Source organism: Lissotriton helveticus, chromosome 7 (genome assembly GCF_964261635.1).
Source record: "Lissotriton helveticus chromosome 7, aLisHel1.1, whole genome shotgun sequence".
Classification (NCBI taxonomy): domain Eukaryota; kingdom Metazoa; phylum Chordata; class Amphibia; order Caudata; family Salamandridae; genus Lissotriton; species Lissotriton helveticus.
This window is the reverse complement of record NC_136068.1, coordinates 284794642-284813985: the sequence shown is the minus strand read 5'-3', so window position 1 is coordinate 284813985 and position 19344 is coordinate 284794642. Positions and strand designations below refer to the sequence as shown.

General features: G+C 44.4%; 1 protein-coding gene across 1 annotated transcript in view; it reads right to left on the bottom strand.

Moving 5' to 3' along the window:
• The window catches only part of LOC144768429 (protein-glutamine gamma-glutamyltransferase E-like), a 382753-nt gene that overhangs the window by 179964 nt on the left and 183445 nt on the right, over nt 1-19344 (bottom strand). The window contains exons 7-8 of the mRNA XM_078652075.1: nt 15918-16053; nt 13477-13580 (exon numbers count right to left, since the gene is read on the bottom strand). Coding sequence (XP_078508201.1) covers nt 13477-13580; nt 15918-16053 — 240 coding nt within the window. The remainder of the gene's footprint in view (nt 1-13476; nt 13581-15917; nt 16054-19344) is intronic.

The following is a 19344-nucleotide window of genomic DNA, read 5'->3' as shown; positions in this document are numbered from 1 at the left end:
GCTCGTCGCCTCCTGCGGGAGCCGGCACTGCTTTGAGACCAGGGAGCTGCTGACATACAGCTCCCTGGATCTCAAAGCAATGTTTTTTTCCCTGCTTGCTTCACAGCGGGTAGGGAAACAGACATGCACTCGCATGCTGAAAGCAAAGTGTTAAATACCAGTGAAACGGCTGCACCCCATGGTATGTGCGCAAAGGTTCAAAAATCGCAAACAAAATAAATAAAATGTGCAAGGGGTGAGGGTTTGATCTGCATGGACGCACACACTATTGGCATGGTGAGAGCTGTGCAATGAGAGAAAGATATACCTAGTGTGTCAATCATCGGTGTATGGCATAAACACTGGTAAAAAGTGGAATAGGGACCACTCCATCTAAAACGGTATGGGGCAATCGAATAGAATGCGTACCGAAAAGCAGATTTCTGGGTTCAATATTAAGGGGCTTAATGACATTTATCTACGGATAACATCTGTAATGAATGGCAAACCCAGTTCTTCATGATAAATTTGGTGGTAATACCCCAGCCAACTGCCAGTAGATCACTCAAATACTTTTTTTAATCACCTGCACATTATCAAAATTTGGATACTCCCAGATTTCGAAACCAAAAAGTTGTCATCAGGATTCATATAGCCTTGTATACATTTAATGGAAGTTTGGGTGACTAATGCCCAATGCGTCTGGCAAAGTTGTAGAGCCCTGAGATGGCGCTGAAAATCCCTTTATCGCAAGTAAAGGTTTTCATCTGAGACCCAAGTTGAGTAACAACCTCAGTTAAGAAAAAACGTCCACCATAGTTAAAACCTGACCCTTTGCTGAAAGATTGTATGATTTTATATTCTTGGGGCCTACCACCAAGAAATGTGATTTCATAAAATGTGTGGATAGATCCAAACTATTCATAAAATCAATAAATGTTTCAAATGACGTTGGAGGCTCCTAGATGTATGGGTAATTACAACCGCATTATCAGCATATAAAATAACTGGCATTGCTCTCCCACAAACTCTGGGGACATCTGAGCTGATTCTAAAACCATCTCCTCTAGCCGATTTATATACATGAAAAAAAGAAATGGGGCAAGAATGTAGCCCCAATGGAGGCCTTTTTAAAGGTTGAAGACCTTGGTGCATTCACCGTGGGGCCTGTATCTAACCACTCCTGTTATACCACTGTGTAAGTCTCTCATAAAGGATCCACCCCCAAAGACCCCAGCTCAGTCCAAAGCGTATCTCTGTTAACACAGTCAAAAGCTGAGCTGAGGTCCATAAAGGCCTGGTTGGCCGAACCCTCTCTAGCACTGCTATATTTGGATATCAGAAGATGAAAGTTTAAGTTTTGTTCAACTGTCCCTCTCCAAGGTCTAAACCGGTCGGAGAGGATTTCCTTTTCATTAGCCCAAGTGGTGATTCTCTCCAGGATCCCTTTTCCCATAATCTGCGCTTCAACGACAACCAGGGAGATTGGCCTATAACATGCAGGATCTGCTCTGTCTCCTTTTTTTAACATAGGAACTATAACTGACTCCTTGCAAGCCTCTGGATGCTGACCTCTGATGGATGCATTTGTATGGAAAGTTATAAGATGGACAAAAAGATCCACTAGCGATCTTTACAAATCGCCCGGGACCCCGTTGGCACCCGGGGCCCTACCGTGGGGTAAAGATAAAATTGCCTGTTTAACATCTGACCAGTGTATAGTGAGTTTCAGTGTTTTTGAATAGGGTGAGGAAAAGGCTCAGATCCCTCACAATCATAGAGGGATGAGAAGTGGTTTAACCAGGCCTGAGTCAGGACAGTGATCGCCAGTTCTGGAAGACATTTTTTCGTGATTCAGGGCCCCCCAAACCTTGGTACTATCTTTTAGTGTGCTAACCACTACCAGCTCACTTCACATGTCATTCTTGAGCTGCAGCTTCCTATTGGCAACAACTACTTTATATGCGGATCTGCACCTTTTAACTTCTTCCCTATCTCTTGGGGTACTTTTGAATGATATCAGGAGCTCTTTCTTTGCCCTGATGCAATTTTAATCAAACCGTCTGCAAGGTTTGGGTGGGCCTGCTGATCCTAGGATAGTGAGTGTCTGAACAATATATTCGCAAATGCAGCCAAAAGCTTTAAGAATGTGGACATTCTAGGCCTAATCATCAAGGCAGGTTCTGAACGCCTCCTGACATGACAACAACATATCCCAAATTTGATCATGAGTCCTCTATCTTTGGCTATGACTACGGTTTATAAAGATCACTTGTGCCCCAAGACTTTTTCTCCCATATTTCTTGTCTCATGTGTCTTTGGGGAAAAGGCACAAGAAAACACCATTACAGAGGCAATGCCCTGGGAGAAATTCCACTTAAACTAAACAACAACAAAACAGCGACAAGCGTTCCCCCTGACTGACATTTTTGTCATCCGCTAAACGTCCAAAGGAGAGAACTGACACAAGGCTGTCATAAAGGACAAATGTCCTTAGACACAAGAACTCACAAGTTTTTCCAGAGTCACAACATGGCCAACACAGCCGAGTAAATATGGATAGAGTGTTCAGCCCGTGTAGGTGAATTAGTGTCTTAACATGTACTTTCCAGTCATCAGGATACATACAGCCCTCTTCCACCCAAAGGAGCCAATAAGTTGCCAAAACAAACTTACTTCAGTTGCCCCCTGAAGAGCCAAGGGGATGGCTCTGACAGGGACAGGATGGGCTTACCCTTGGCCCAGAGTCTGCTTGGCACGTCACGATGTATGATGCCACACCCCCTCCAAACACAACTCTGCAGCTGTGACTCCTGGTGCTGGGGGAGATGGAACACGAAGTCCGTGGGAATCTCCTAAGTCTCTGTGAGTCTGTGAGCCCCCTTGCAGAAAATGTCAGCCCCCAGGCAGAGGGACAGGAAGGTGTGCTTTGTAGTACAATTGTCAGAGGCCACTCCCCCTCCAAACACAACTTTTCAGATGTGCCTCCTGGTATTGAGGGAGAAGGGTCATGAAATCCCCTGCAATCTCCTGAGTCTCTGAGAGCCTATAAGCCCCCTTGCAGCAAATGTCAGCCCCCTGTATCTATAGGGCTGTTTGCATCCAGACCAGGTTTCTTTAGGAGAGGTTTAAGAAAGATTAGCATTTGCACTCTTTTGACATGATATCCCTAGTAAACGAAGTAGAGGCAATTGTTTGTGTGTCATCAGTGATAGCTCTGAAAGTTCTTGAAGCTGGAAATCCAAATTGTAGCTTGTATTACTAGTTCTATACAAGATATATCCAATAATCTGATAAATTGTATGGGTATGTGCTTATGGAATACAGAGTGGTTTGTGATTTAGCAGTTCTTTTCTTTTAAATGAGCAGCTAGCACATCACAGACATTTAGGAAGGATTTGATTCATTACAGGAAGCTCTAGGTTAATTAAAAGCAGAGATTGGAACTTCTTTCATGGGGAATTAATCTAAGGCAAGGGGGTAATATAGATGTTTGTTTTCTTGTGGCTGTCTCTTGAAGTGATGAATACTAATGTATGCTTCAACTGTCCTGGTTTATTCATGTTTGAGTGCGAAGAAGGTAGTTTTGAGTTTTCCGATAGCCTTAAAGTATCATTTTTCCTAACAGGTATGAGTTGAGTGTACCATTTCTATCTGAGGGATGGTTGCATCACAGATTTCTGACAGGCATTGAATCGATTTTGGAAAGCTGAAGCTTTCATGAATAGGTTATCTGGTTGTCACTAGAGTTTCCAATATATCTTGTTTTGGATTATTTTCACCACCTTCTTGTTTTCTTGGATTAGGTTGCCATTTGCAAATCATGATGGTCTGGTATCATGACAGTGAAAAGGATGTCAAAATTAGTGGTAGAGATTTCAAAGTGGTTATTTTGCCAGTGTTCTCAAAAATGTCATTGGTGTGAGTTGAGTAGGTAATAGGCTGTGTAAAATCCAAAACTTTAAGACTCAAGAGTACTTCTTTAGCTGGGAGTGGATCTGGAAACCAGAAACACTATATTTGGGTGGCTTAGACTGAGGCTAGCAATAGATTTGCTGAAATTTGTTGGGAACACATTGCTTTAAGGTGGCAAATGGTAGACTAAGTCATGAAGTGACTTGCAGGGTTAGACTAGTAGAGATCATATGGTTATTTCGGTGCAAGGTGTTAAAGAATTCCTTAGGTGAGATAGTGACTCCTCCCTCCTTCTTATCCTGGCATCGTTTCAAGATAATCTTATATCATGATTACATTTTTTTCAAGTGCAATTGGGGCAGGCTCGTCTGCTATCCATCTTTTAGTTATGGATACTCAGTCTAGTTACATATTTGATTATGTAATGTACATGATGTTTATTCTTTTATATAGTTCCTGAATTGATCAACATGCATATGTGGTATTTTCTTTTTAATGGAAGTCAAGTTGGCTTTCGGTGAGTGGTGGTTACTTGTCTATTTGTAGTTGTAGGATTCTTCGGTACATCAAGTTATGTTAAGTAGTTGTAGTCCTTTTTCGGTATGGGGGCATTTTTCAAGTAGCATGCTTGAATGGTTGAGACGCATGAGTGCTAGAGTTTATTTTTTTTCTATGCTGTGACAGGAGGGACGCTGGATTGATGGTCGTACTTCAAAGTTTTTGTAGGTGTCTTGTGTGGTGTTTTTATGTTTGTTCAGGTTAGCTAGCATGTTTCTATTGGATGTCTTAGCAAATTTATTTTGGATATTTCTTGATCTCTGGTGCAATGCCGTTTTCCAGCGCCAGGACTAGGGGGCCAGAAGGCTTGCTCTGGGTAGGCACAGGGAACCTGAAGACCTGAACCTTGATATTATTGAGCTGGATAATAAACAGTTCTATTTGGTGCTACTCTGCTCTTTTTTTATAACAGTACACAATGTCTCTGTGCCATGACTGAAGTACTCTGGCATGTTTTTGTTGGCTGCGCCAATGTCTTTAATTTGATCAAGTCTTGTTAATTCTCAGTGTTTGAATGCTTCACAAAGACTAAAAATGCAAAGAAGGCTCTGGAAAATGTATTGTACAAACATGCACACTTATACAAGGTAAACACCCTTTACAACGCAACTGTTACAACGAAGTACCTTTACGACGCAACCATTACAATGCAACTTTTACAACGACTTGCGCTGGGGGGCGATCTAGGACAGGGAATAGTTTCCAACACCTTCCCTACTATCAACGGGGACTGGAGTTGGAATAGTAAATTAAACTATTCACTATCCAGCACCCCCCAACGCAAGTCGTTGTAAAAGTTGTGTTGTAAAACTTGCATCGTAAAGGCATGCGTTGTAATAGCATGCGTAGTAATGTCATACATCCGAAATACAAGAATAGTCGAGGGCTGGCTCTACTTCATGTCCACAGTACATGTGGAGGCAGGACTGTTAGGCAATTTTCACCCAACCTCATTTCCTAAGGGCTTTATGAATCTTGACATCATGAGACTGAGCCTCACTTTGTCTCAAATATCATTTATCTTTCACTTACCTCTCTCTCTTTCGCTATCTTGTTTTCTGAGACCCTGATCTACTTCCGGGGGTCTTGAAACGATGACTATTCATACTGCTGTTTGTAACAAGCAATAATAGCCCCATTTTTATATGGCAATGCTCTTTACAATATTTACCAGCACTTTTAACATAAATTCAAGCACAGCCCTCATAAATAGTATATTTTCACATTTTCATCACTCTGTGTTTTAATTCAACTTTCTTTTAGTATAAATCTGTCCACCCCTCAGATACATTGAGTGACCTCTTCTCGGAGAGGGCCACAACCATGCAGTGTGGATTCTTTTGTAACCTATGTTGGCAACAGGCAGCCCAGGGCAAGTTGTGCTGTCTGCGCTTTCAAACGTACAGAGAGTCATGTGGTCTTTCAGCTCATGAGCGATATAATCACAAATGCCGCAATCTTTGATTGGTGGGGCAGCTAAGGGCACTTATTTGATACCTCCCCCTGCGTGGAGTTTGACTCCAACACCAGAGGGACACAACTAGCAGTCTACACCACCAGTGCTGAGGTGCAGCACTTGGTTGTGAGGCACTAGGCCACTGGTGTTCTCTAGAGCTACTCTCTGTAGATTGAAGCAGCTAGTGAGAAGGAGATGCCCTACCCCTGGGCCTCGAAGCACAGGTTTTCACATTCCGGGCCTTATTTAGAGTGTGGTTGACTGGGTACTCCATCAATAATATGGCGGATGTATTGTAAAAGTGCAATATTCTCACTACTTACAGATGACAGGACTTCTGTCACATATTGGATGAATACATTATCTGCTAAACTTTAAATAAGTTTAATGGGATCTGAGATTCATCCTACAGTTACTGCAAAACTGTCCACATCACAATACAGAGGAGTACAAAACAGCTAACACTATGTTTAATTAAATTTTACTGATTGACGTTTCCCTTTTCTTCAATGCAGCTAACTGGGGACATGGGCGTAGCTATCAAAATTGCAGCAGGTGCAGTGGCACTGGGTGGTGCCCAAGTAGGATGGCCTGCGAAAATGGAATTTGCAGCATCCCATCTTTTTTTTTTGTTGAAAACTTTTTATTGATTTTAAAACAAGAAAACAAAAGAACAATACAAAACAAGGCAGTACATTAAAACGTGTCATCACGTGGTCCGTGGGGGGGTACATAGAGGGATCAAGCAGTAGCGCAATCAATAATTGGGGGGAGGGAGAGGGGGGGGGGAAGGAGACCAAAATACATACAAAACAACTATGTTCCTGCGGAGGAAACGTCAGGTTGGGAGGAAGACAAATCAGCATCAAATTCCGACATTGGGGGAGTACATATATCTCCACGGTATGCGTTCCATTGGGTCCACACTTTCCCCCACTTGCTTGGTTTGCCACGGGAAACATACACAGTTTTTTCTCGAAACATGCACCAATCCATGTTTTGTGTCCATCCCAGAAGTGTCGGAGGCCTCTGAGCGCCCCACAATTGGGCAATATCATGCTTGGCAACCATGTTTCCCAAGGTCGCCCAGCGGAGCTGCGCTCGATTGTAGTCATTCGGCTCCCAGACATTCAACAAGCATCTTCGCGCTTCAGGCATTAATCGCACTCCCGTGACCTCACTCATTACTTCATGCACGCGGTTCCAATAACGTATCACAGCAGGGCATTCCCAGATAATATGAAGGAACGTAGCCACCATACCGCATCCACGCCTGCACAATCCATCCATCGAAAATCCCATACGAACCAGACGTGGGCCAGTCACATACACCCTATGCAAAATTTTCAGTTGGACGAACCGAAGACGTGCCGGGATAGCTACTTCCTTCGGGGAAGAAATAGCGGACTGCCAGTCCTCATCATCGAGTTCCAGACCATCTCCAGTCCACAACCCTCGAAGACTATCTAGTAGATCAGTCCTGGTATTGATCAACTTTTTATAAATTAGCGAGATCGTGCTATCAGGAACGTGACCATCCAGAATCCGATCCTCGAGTGGGGATGCCTCCGGCACGTCCGAGCCTAGTGGAAAAACAGACAAGACCGCATGCCGGACTTGCGCATATCTGAAGAATTCCTTATCATTCAGCCCATACTCAACTTTCAATTCCTCAAACGTCTTGACCCTGCCCTTGATCCATACGTCATCTACCCTACTGATCCCGATCATGTCCCACCGATCAAATCCCTTCGATTGCCAAAGGGAGCCCACTTTATCCGAAGCATATAGTGGGGTAGCCCGGGTCGGCCTATCGGCCCATCCCGTGGCCGCCGTAGCTCTACGCCACACCTGCACTGCTGTTTTGGTGGGGCCCGTAAGAGTGTCACCAGCTGATTTCGCATATAGAGCCCTATTGTAGTCCCCACCGGGTAGCAACCATCTGTCCATCGCAAAAGCCGGGTTTAGTGGGGGAGTGTAGGTGCCATGGTTGATGGCCCCCAATTGAGAGGCCCAGTAATAGCGACGAATGTCCGGGAGAGCGATGCCGCCATCGTACCAAGGGAGTGTAAGCTTCGAGAGGGCGATGCGAGGACGGCCCCCCATAACAATTGCCGCTGTAGACTCTCAATCTCACGAAAATATTCCTCCGGCACTACATCAAGCGTGTTTTGAAGCGCATAAAGGAACCGGGGGAGCGACATCATCTTAAACAACGCAGCTCGTCCCAAGGGAGAAAGGGGGAGCTTGCTCCAAGTCCCGACAGCTGCCCGAAGGCGTCTGAGAGGGGGCAGCAAATTGCGCTCATACCGAAGTGTGGGGTCCAAGGTGACAAAGATTCCCAGATATTTGAAACCATCTAGTACCACCGGAATAGGACAATCACGGGGCAGGAGGGGAGTATCACCGGAGAGAACATAAACGCAAGATTTAGACCAATTTATAACTAAGCCGGAATTTTTATGGAAAGAAGTCAAAACGTCAAAAAGGACGATTAACGACTGTCGGGGCGATGTGAGGTACAAAAGGATGTCATCTGCATACAGAGATACACGGTCTTCAAAGTCCGGAGACCATCGAATACCCTTCATGGATGGTTCCCATCGCAGCCAAGCCGCCAGTGGCTCTAAAGCAAGGGCAAACAAGAGTGGGGACAGAGGACAGCCCTGGCGCGTACCTCTACCGAGAACAAAGGAGGCCGAGACACGTCCATTCACCACTACCTGGGCTAAGGGATCAGCATAAAGCAATCGAACCCAACGGATAAAGGTGGGCCCAAATCCGAATTTGGAGAGGACCGCCCAAAGATAGGGCCATTCAATCGTGTCAAACGCCATGGTGGCGTCCAAAGACGCCAAGATGGCCGACTCTCTCAATGTCCCGGCTCGCGCGAGGACTCCATGCAAGCGCCGAAGATTAAGTGCCGTATTGCGATGTGGTATGAATCCGGACTGGTCCGGATGAACCAGATCGCCTATAACAGCCACCAGACGATTAGCAAGAACTTTGGCCAGGATCTTGGGTTCAGCATTTATTAGGGAAATAGGCCTGTACGATTCGCAGCGGTCACGTGGCTTACCCTCTTTATGTATAATCACTATGGAAGCCAATCTCTGGTCAGGAGGAAGAAACCCTTCCGCCAGTGATTCCAGAAACATAGATCGCATATACGGTGCCAGTACATCCGGACAAAGCTTGTAGAGTTCTATAGGGAGCCCATTAGGGCCCGAGGCCTTCCCGGAGCGAATCGAACGGATAGCGGTCGCAACTTCATCCGCCGTAGGCAGAGCCTCCAGCAGGTCCCGCTCAGATTCAGACAAACATGGTAGCAAGATATCGCGTAAAAGCATGTGGGAGTCCTGCTCCGGTCTATCGGACACAGGGGAGTACACTACCCGAAAATAATCGGCGAACCTCTCAACAATCCCAGCAGGGTCCGTGATACTTTCACCATTCGCGTCAACTATAACAGGAACCACTCGACTCGCGCATTCTCTCCTATCCAACCAAGCAAGCAACTTCCCAGCCTTATCTCCCACATCATACAGACGTCCCTGCTGTTCACGACTCATCTCCTTCGCTGCATCAGTCACCAGAACTCTGTACTCATGTTGTTTTAGGTCCAACAGATGAAGCCTCTCAGGGGAGACTCCAGCATCAAACTCTCCCTCAAGAACGGTAATTTCAGTCTCAAGACGAACAACCTCCTCTCGTCTACATCTCTTAACATTGCCAATCGACGAGAGGGCCCGCCTCCGAATTACAGTTTTGTACGCCTCCCACAAGGAGACAGAAGAGGATACTGACCCCACATTTTCAGCAAAGTAGTGATCAATTGTCTTAAGTAGTTCCGCTCTAATCTTAGGATCACGGAGGTACCATGGGTTGATCGGGGCCACTCGACCCTCCGATCCCCCATGTGCGTTCACAACCAACCACAGTGGGGAATGATCCGAAATACCCCTGGCAAGATGTTTCACCTCCCCTATACGGGAAGTCTGGGAGGAGGGCATCAAAACATAATCCAATCTCGAAAGGCTGCCGTGGGCCCCAGAGTGGAAGGTATACTGTTGTTGCCCAGGATGATGTAATCGCCAACACTCGGTCAGCCCCAGCGCCTCCATGAAGTCCCCAAGCCAGGATTGGAACTTAGCGAGAACTCGGGGAGGGTAACGATCACACATCCCAGATACTACTGAATTAAAGTCTCCCCCGACCACAAGCAAACCCTCGGGGAATCCCAGAATCACTCTTCCCAAATCCGCATAGGTCGTAGTTTGAAGACCTGGGGGTATGTAAACAGAAAATAGTGTAACAACCCTACCCTCCCAACGCCCCACAATGGCGGCGTACCGCCCTCTATCATCAAGTATAATGTCGTCAACAGCGAGGGGGAGGGAGGTCCGGATTAGAATGCCCACCCCTCTGGAGCCAGAAGTGAAACCTGAGTGTGCAATGAGACGATAGCCACGCCTATTCATGGCGTGGCACGTATTACCCAGCAAGTGCGTCTCCCGAAGCAAAACCACATCAGGGGACAAGCGTCTCAGTAACTGCAAGACCACTCCCCGTTTAATTCTGTCTCCCAGACCATTGACGTTCCAACACAGTATCCGTAGTCCCCTACCCCCCATCCCAGAGTCCACCCCAAGTCTCCCCCCACTCCAGCCGCGACACCACAACACAGAAGATCATCAGCATTATGCCTTGAAAAAAACAAAGAAACACATCCCTGAACTTCCCAACCCCCCAAAACAACATCATACCCCCCACCCCGCACCCCTGCGTTAGACTCAAAAGCCACCCCAACTCGCAGCGTGCCTGTCGCCCTAACATACAACTAATCTACGAAAAGAACCCCAGAGGAGGAAGTCTCACCCGCACCCTCACCCACACCCCAGTAAGACAATGGAGCAGCAATCATTATCAATATAGCATCGAACCATGCCGAAAGTCAAAACGTTGGTCCGGGAGCCAATGTCGCTCCCTATTCCTGCTCCGTCGGGCCGCCCTCCGCTCCACCGGAAGGTTCCGATTGTTCAAACCGCCCTCGTCCCGTAGGCAGCGAGTCCAACCAGTCATTAGCCGCTTCAGGATGGTCAAAGAAAAATGTTCTATCATTGTGGACGATACGCAATCGAGCCGGGAAAAGCATGGCATATTTCATGTCCCTGTCTCTCAGTCTCTTCTTCACTCCTTGAAATCCTAGCCGCTGCTTCTGGACTTGTTGGGTGAAGTCCGGATAAAAGCTGACCGCAGCGTTCTCATATTCCGTGGGGCCTGATGTGCGGGAAGCCTGCAGTATCACATCCCTGTCGCGAAAGTTGAAAATCCGCGCAATGATGGGGCGCGGAGAGGCACCCAGCTTGGGCGGGCCACCCGGGACACGGTGGGCCCGTTCTACTGCAAAGAACTTGCTCAGGCCCTTTGGCGCTAAATGATTTAGGACAAGGTCCTCCACCAGTAGGTCCACAGCTGACGATTCCGTCTTCTCCGGGACACCGACCAGTCGGACGTTGTTCCGTCGTGCTCGGCCCTCAAAATCGTCCAAGCGACGGGAGAGATAGTCACGGGCGGATCTCAGATTACCGACCTCCGTCTGTAGGTCAGAGACGTCGGCGATGAGACTAGTAGTCTTCAGGTCGAGAGACTTGACCTTTTCGTTGGTTTTTGCAAGATCCGTCCTGATTAAATTGACATCTATGGCAACAGTGTCCAGCTTGTGGGTTAGGGCCTCATACTGTTGTCCCATCGCGGCCTTCATCCCAGCAATGGCGCACATGACGTCTTTCAACGACGGGTCATCACCCAGCAGGGATTCATCCTCAATGCCGGCCGGGGGTTTAGCCATTCCGCTCGGAGAGCTCTTAGTGAGGGTATATCGGTCCATGACGTTGGATTGGACAGAACCTCCTCGAGCTGCCGGTCTGGTCTTGCGCCTCTCCGCTTCAGGCTTGGTGGCCATCTTAGGTTGTGTGCCCCGGAGGGTAGTCTGAGACCTAGTGAAAATGGCTACACTCGATGTGCCCGCAGAAGCTCAAGGAATAAAGTGAGGACCAGTCACTAGGCAAAGAGCAAGAAAGTCCGGATCTCCAAGCGATGTTGCGAATAAACGAGTGAAGCAAGCAACCAGGGCGACCAAGGCAAGGTCAATGACGTAGGATCATCAAAATCGAAACCGAAAGTAGAAGACCGGGCAAGGGAGGTTAACGCAGGCCGTTGTTATTCGATTACCACCCGGCTGTCAGAGTAGGCGAGCCCGGGGCAGTGCCAAGGAGCAGGCCGCAAATATTCAAAAAGCCATATCTTAGGTTCCCGGAGACCAAAGCGAAATCCGCCAACGGATAAGTGATCAGCAGGTTCACGACCACAGAAGCCCGTCGTCCAAATCAGGATTAGATGCAGGATAGTCGATGGAGGTGGCGAAGGTCCGGGAGCTCTGAGCTCACGCGACCATCTTGGGTGCGCGCTAAGCTCCTCCGCAGCATCCCATCTTAATACAGCACACCTCATTTATTTCTGCATTGTAAATGTGCAAACCGACCTGTAGTTCAACTTAGTGTCAAATATAGTTCTTGTATGATCGGCCCAATGTGTGTTTCAAAAGTCACCACTGCATCAAAGATGAATGCACCACATGCTTTGACCATGTACACGAACTATATGTTGAAGATAAGGCACAATGGAGAATAGTAAACTAGGATTACATTTGTTAGTACATTTGATTTTTAAGAAAAGCGAGTTGGATGTGGCACTATTTGATGTAGGGTGTTTATCTTCTTTAGTATTTCAGTTATGCATTTGTTCTGCTGACTGGTACAAGCATGAGGTGATATGCATAAAGACTAAGAAAATCATAGAGTTTTTCAGAAACTGAAGTAGGACCAACCAACTGACTGAAGACCTTAACAGCATCATGGGGCATATCATCAAAGCCCCACGATAAATTATCGCTGCTTTAACGTCCATTCTCGGGCACTATCAGCAATGACACACTAGCATGTGTTCCTTTGCCTCTTGTGCCCGTTTCCTCAACGCCCAGCTTTGCAACATTAATGACATGCAAAGTGGGCATAACTGACTAAAATTGTGTGGGAAATGTCCCTAACAAACATTTCTCCAATCATCAAGCTGCACGCTAACCTGCATAGCGACGATAAAAGTAGCACTAACCACGCCTATCGCAGGTTTCATTACACCTGCTTTTAAAATGACTAACCCATAATAGCCTATGGGTGGTGGACTATATGTCTGAGACCACCCAGCCCTATCAACAAGGTTTTGCCTATCACTGTGCAATTACCGCTGGATTTCCAGCGATAATCGCACATTTTGCCGCTATCGCTTGAATTTATATCGCATTGGAGATAAGTGTTGTTGATAACGCGCTATCTCTGCGATACAAACCAGCGATATTTATGCTTGCGCTAAGTGAGCCTAGGGATAATTATCGCTGGCTGTTGCTGATATGCCCCTATATTTCTAAGGCATCCAAAGATGTTCCTGTTTCATGCATTGAATCTGTGACTCTAAGTGTGATGTGGATGATACACAGAGCCTTTTGTTACCTTTACTTTTCTCCAAAGGAGTGGCGTCAACTGCCTGCCACCCATCATAGGACGAGCCAAGATCCTTGCGCGCAAACCATGCCTCATTCCACACTTGAAAGTTCCTGCATAACATAAGAGAAAGATAATTTCAGGTGTATCATTAGTTTGTGCAGGAATGGGAGGATCATGCACATGCACATTGGCATAGGACAGAAGGGACCGCACCATAAGAGAGTTTTGCAACAAACTAATGATCAATTATCAAAGGAGAAGCCATCTTGGGAGAGTAAGAAGGGAAAACCTTTACCTACAAATACTTTCAGTAATTTTTCCATGAATTTCTGTATTATAAATATTCTTCACGAAGTATCAGCCCTTAAACTTTACAGTGTTGGTAGATTATGTGTAGGTGTAAGTTGCAGACAACTCCAATCTAACTGCTTCTCTCTCTGAAAGGATTTCCTCCTTTGACTTCTGAGATATAACTTATGCTGACAATATCTAGATTGTCTTCTCCTTCCAAGATTTCACACCTGACCTCCAAACCTCAGACTGTCTCACAGATTTCCATCATAGAGTGGTACCAGAGTCAATTGTGCCAACTACTGCCAAAACGGAAGTGTTATTCGTCCCCTCCTCCTGGCCAGCTCCATCTCACTCCCCCCGACTCATTGAAATTAGCACTCCACTCCCCACCTAATGCAACGATGGTGGATAGCTAAAGACAAAAAGAGCATTATATAACTTACTAATACTAGCAAACAAATCATAACTTCCTATCACATGATTCTCCAACTCATACCCTTTGAGCCCCTAATCCAAATCTTCTGACTAGACCTAGGCCCCTTGGCGTCTCTTTCACTTTTCACAGCTTTTTCCTTCGGTGTCACTCTATTTGAATGCCTTACCCTCTCTAATTCAAGCAGCAAATTTGCTGTTGGATTTTCAAATTGCACTGAAATATGCACCCCCCCATTTACATTCACGCAATGCAGAAAGGGAACTTGCTGCGTTGAATAGCGTGAAAGGGAGAGAGTAGAAACACACCATACTTACAAAGTTATGGAACTTCTGTTCTCTCCTTGCAATGGCTCACAATTGGCTACCTAGCGCCAATGCAGTCACCCTTGAGCCACAACTGAAGGGTACCTGCATTTAGTAAGAGAGGGAAAGCACACAAAGTGGAAAGATAGAGGAAGAGAAAGACGGATAAACTGTCACAAAGGAAGAAAGCAGAACCAGCAAGAGTGGGATACTGGGGCAGGGAGTATCTGGTGGTGGATTAAAGAGGCATGGGGTGGATTCAAGGCTATGCAGCTTTGATATTCAATGTACCAACCGCAGGCTTCTGAGCAGAGCTTTGGGCACCACCAGCACTCATACTTTTACTAATTGAAATCTGAACCATAATGTTGACTGCTTAAATGTCGTCAAGGTACATGTAGGTATACTATTAACTGTGCCATGTCCAAGGCAAATTCTGTCTCTCCGGTTCGCGGCACAGCAGAAATCACGGCCCACCAAGCAGCATGGAATATCAGGTAAGTTTAGTATCTCTTCTTTGTTTCATTTAGGCATGACGCGTTTCGGGTAGTGAATACCCTTGATCACATAACAGGCATGCAATGCAAGAGAATGTTTTTATACTAATTTTTTTCTCATTTCAAATACCACGTGATTATAAAAAGTGTAGAAATACTTAGTGAATATGTTATAAATATGTTATAAATGGCAATTGTTGTTTTTTCTGAGCTCATTTCTCAGTCGGATTTATGTCAGCATTAATGCATAGTACGCAATAAATATTTGTTCATAAGAATTGCTGCATACAAACTTTATAAAATTATAAAATTGAACACTTATTTACACATATTCATAAATAGGAATTTCTCTTTGCATTACATTGTTAAGATCACATTGCGCTAAATGTAGATCTGCATTCCTATATCCCATCAAGGTTATTTGTGCACAATAGCAGCTTAAATGCTGTGATGCATGTGCAAATTACGCAATTGTTTTAATTAATAATTTAATTCTTGTGCATCTCAAACATATTAATTTTGAGACGCCATAGAATTTGTGCAAAAAAATTTAAACATTATATATATATATAGATAGATAGATATAGATATAGATATAGATATAGATAGATAGATAGATAGATAGATAGATAGATAGATAGATAGATAGATAGATAGATAGATAGATAGATAGATAGATAGATAGATAGATAGATAGATAGATGGATGGATAGATAAATGGATATATTTATATATAAATATATACATATATATATATATACATATATATATATACATATACATATATACATACATATAAACATACATATATACATATCAACTTTCAACAGCAATAATGTGCTCCAACACTTCAAGTGACCCCGCTGGTTTCACCAGTTTGCAATTCACCTTGATTTATAAGAAGGCTGATATAGTTACCAAAGTACATCTTTACATGAATCCACATAGCCTGCTTTATCATCATAACATGTATCGACATAGAGGTTTCGGTCTGTGTCCTGAGCCGAATTAAAGTTGGTAACAGGACGGCATGGAATTCCAAAACATCTCAGGACTAAAGAAGATTGAAAAAAACATTAATTGCCATAATTAGAATTAGACTAGAGTTAATATTAGCATAACAGCTCAAATTCCTACATGTTGAGACTGCAGAACATTGTAAAGTGTATTATTCTTAAAAAAATTAAACATGTTTTAATATAAAATATTCAAATGTCAAATAATTAAAATATTTGCAACCAACCCAAAACAAAAAAAATATGCTACACCACATTTTCCTATTAATTTATATGTGTAATTAATTCTACATAATAATTAAATAATTCTGATATATTTAATACATTTAAAAATAACACTTTTTAATGAAAGTTTTTTTTTAATCACACCCACACTGAAAAAATTATTTTTGTTTAATATATATATATGTATGCAATATGAAACTGCTCCCAGTTGAAGACCCCACACGCAGCGTTAAGTTTACCCTTTATTGTTCAGAAGGCAGCAGCGGGTCGGAAAGAGTCCGCACAGCAAAACTGTACACCATCCCTGCCATACGTGTTTCGGAACTGAATCCTGGATTCGGATTACTGTTGACTAATCTGTCTATTTTTTAATAAGTGTTTGAATTTCCCTAATAATTTGAAGAAATACCACGCACCTGACAGAACCAATTGTATACTACTTTCATGACTGCCCAGGTTCTGAGGGATACTGGGTCACCCCATTGCAACTTAAACTGCCTGGCTAGGTGGGCAAAAGAAGGCCCTAACCACATGTAAGCTAATATTTGCCTGTCACAGGGTATGCCTCTTTGAAATTAATCAAGTTATTTGGCACAGCCCAGATGGCCATCCTGTCAAAGGAACATAACACTTCCCCACAACCATGGCATTTGTCTCAGCTATGGGAGTAAGTTCATATTTCAACAAGAAGGTTCTTCTGCCCCTGGGTGACAGAAGGAACTCATTTAAATGGAGTTCTACAGGCTTTAGGAGGGGAAAAGGTAAATTTCTAAAAGTACCTTTACCAAAATACTTATTACAAATCTGATTTTAACAGTGAATTGGGCTGGTAATAAATATTTTAAAAAGTCCAAGAATTAATTTTGGAGCTGTTACCTAGCTGAGGATATTATTATTGAATGTAAAATTGTATCCCAATGATTTCCTGTGTAATAGACATTTCTATTACAGTGACAATAAGCCCACAGTAAGGGCATGTTTAACATTGTCTACATGTCCTACTTTTAATTGCCATGCACCTTGCCTTATGGGCAATAAGGCCTACTTAGGGATGACTTATGTATATATATATATATGTATATATATATATATATATATATATATATATATATTACCTACTGGCGGTCGCCAGTAGGTATATATAGTTAGGATTTTTTCTCTATGGGATTTTTGAAAATTCTATGTCTAATAACTTTGGCGTTTGTGGACGGAATTGGCTGCAATTGTCAGGAAAATGGCACATTTTGTTTCTGAGCAGCCCCTGAAAATTTTGGGGGGGTTCGTCAAGGGGGGGCCGAGAAAAAAGGGGGGTCCCAAAACGCGTTTTTCCCATGTTAATTTCCATAGGGCGGTTGGCCTCACTTTTAGCCCGAACGGCTGAATGGATTTGCACGAAACTTGGCAAAATTGTAGGGACTGGTAGCCCGATGTGCCTTTTGTAGGTCTCAATATATGTGCTTCAGTGGATTTTGAGAAATTAATGTTCAAAAAAAGATATATATCTGTAGCAGCGGACTGGGCAGCGCTCCGCTACGCGTACTTTTCGCGCAACGGAGCTTTGTGAAGCAAAGCTGATTGGTTCTCCGGCGTCTGTCAACATTCCAAACAGTCCGTAGCGGCCGCCATCTTGTCTCTCGGTAGGATCGAGAGACAAGAGGAGGCCAAAGCGAAGGGGCAAATGACCATAAGGGGGCATAGTACATTGTCGCTCACCCCCTAGGTTTGATGTGGAGTTTTTAAAAGGGCCCCGCGGGGCAAAAAAAAATAAACATAATAATAATCGAACAGCTGAATGGATTTGCACGAAACTTGGCAAAATTGTAGGGACTGGTAGCCCGATGTGCCTTTGCTAGATCTCAATATATGTGCTTCAGTGGATTTTGAGAAATTAATGTTCAAAAAAAGGTATATATCTGTAACAGCGGACTGGGCAGCGCTCCGCTACGCGTACTTTTCGCGCAACGGAGCTTTGTGAAGCGAAGCTGATTGGTTCTCCGGCGTCTGTCAACATTCCAAACAGTCCGTAGCGGCCGCCATCTTGTCTCTCGGTAGGATCGAGAGACAAGAGGAGGCCAAAGCGAAGGGGCAAATGACCATAAGGGGGCATAGTACATTGTCGCTCACCCCCTAGGTTTGATGTGGAGGTTTTAAAAGGGCCCCGCGGGGCAAAAAAAAATAAAAATAATAATAATCGAACAGCTGAATGGATTTGCACGAAACTTGGCAAAATTGTAGGGACTGGTAGCCCGATGTGCCTTTGCTAGATCTCAATATATGTGCTCCAGTGGATTTTGAGAAATTAACGTTCAAAAAAAGGTATATATCTGTAACAGCGCACCGCTTCGCGTACTTTTCGCGTTACGGAGCTTTGCGAAGCGAAGCTGATTGGCTCTCCGGTGTCTGTAAACATTCCAAACAGTCCGTAGCGGCCGCCATCTTGTCTCTCGGTAGGATCGAACAGCTGAATGGATTTGCACGAAACTTGGCAAAATTGTAGGGACTGGTAGCCCGATGTGCCTTTGCTAGGTCTCAATATATGTGCTTCAGTGCATTTTGAGAAATTAACGTTCAGAAACAAGATATATATCTGTAACAGCGCTCCGCTTCGCGGAGATAAAATTATATGTGTATTACCTAGCTGTTGCTAACACCAGTTAGCGACGGCTAGTAGAAGATAGCGACCATCTTGGGCCCCACTTTGCATGTGAGTGATATTTATCACTAATGACATGCAAAGTGGGCATGCCAAGATGTTAGCGACTGGAAACAGTCGCTAACATCGCTATCTCCTATTATCAACTTTTGGAAATATTCGAGATAAGGGCGAATATCTCCAAAAGCTACCACCTGCCCTGAGCAGTTCTTAGCCATGTTATCCAATGGGAGGTGGATAACATGGCTAAGAGCATTAGCTCGGTAATGCATGAATATCGCTGAGTTTTCAGCGATATTAATGCATTGCGGTCGTTTTTTATCGTATTTCCGATAAACCTTGATAATAGCAAGGTTTATCTGCGATAATTTCTGACGGTAAAAAAATCGTTGCTAAGCATCGTTAGGGATAAATATCGCTTAACTTTGGTAATATGCCCCAACGTCTGTTA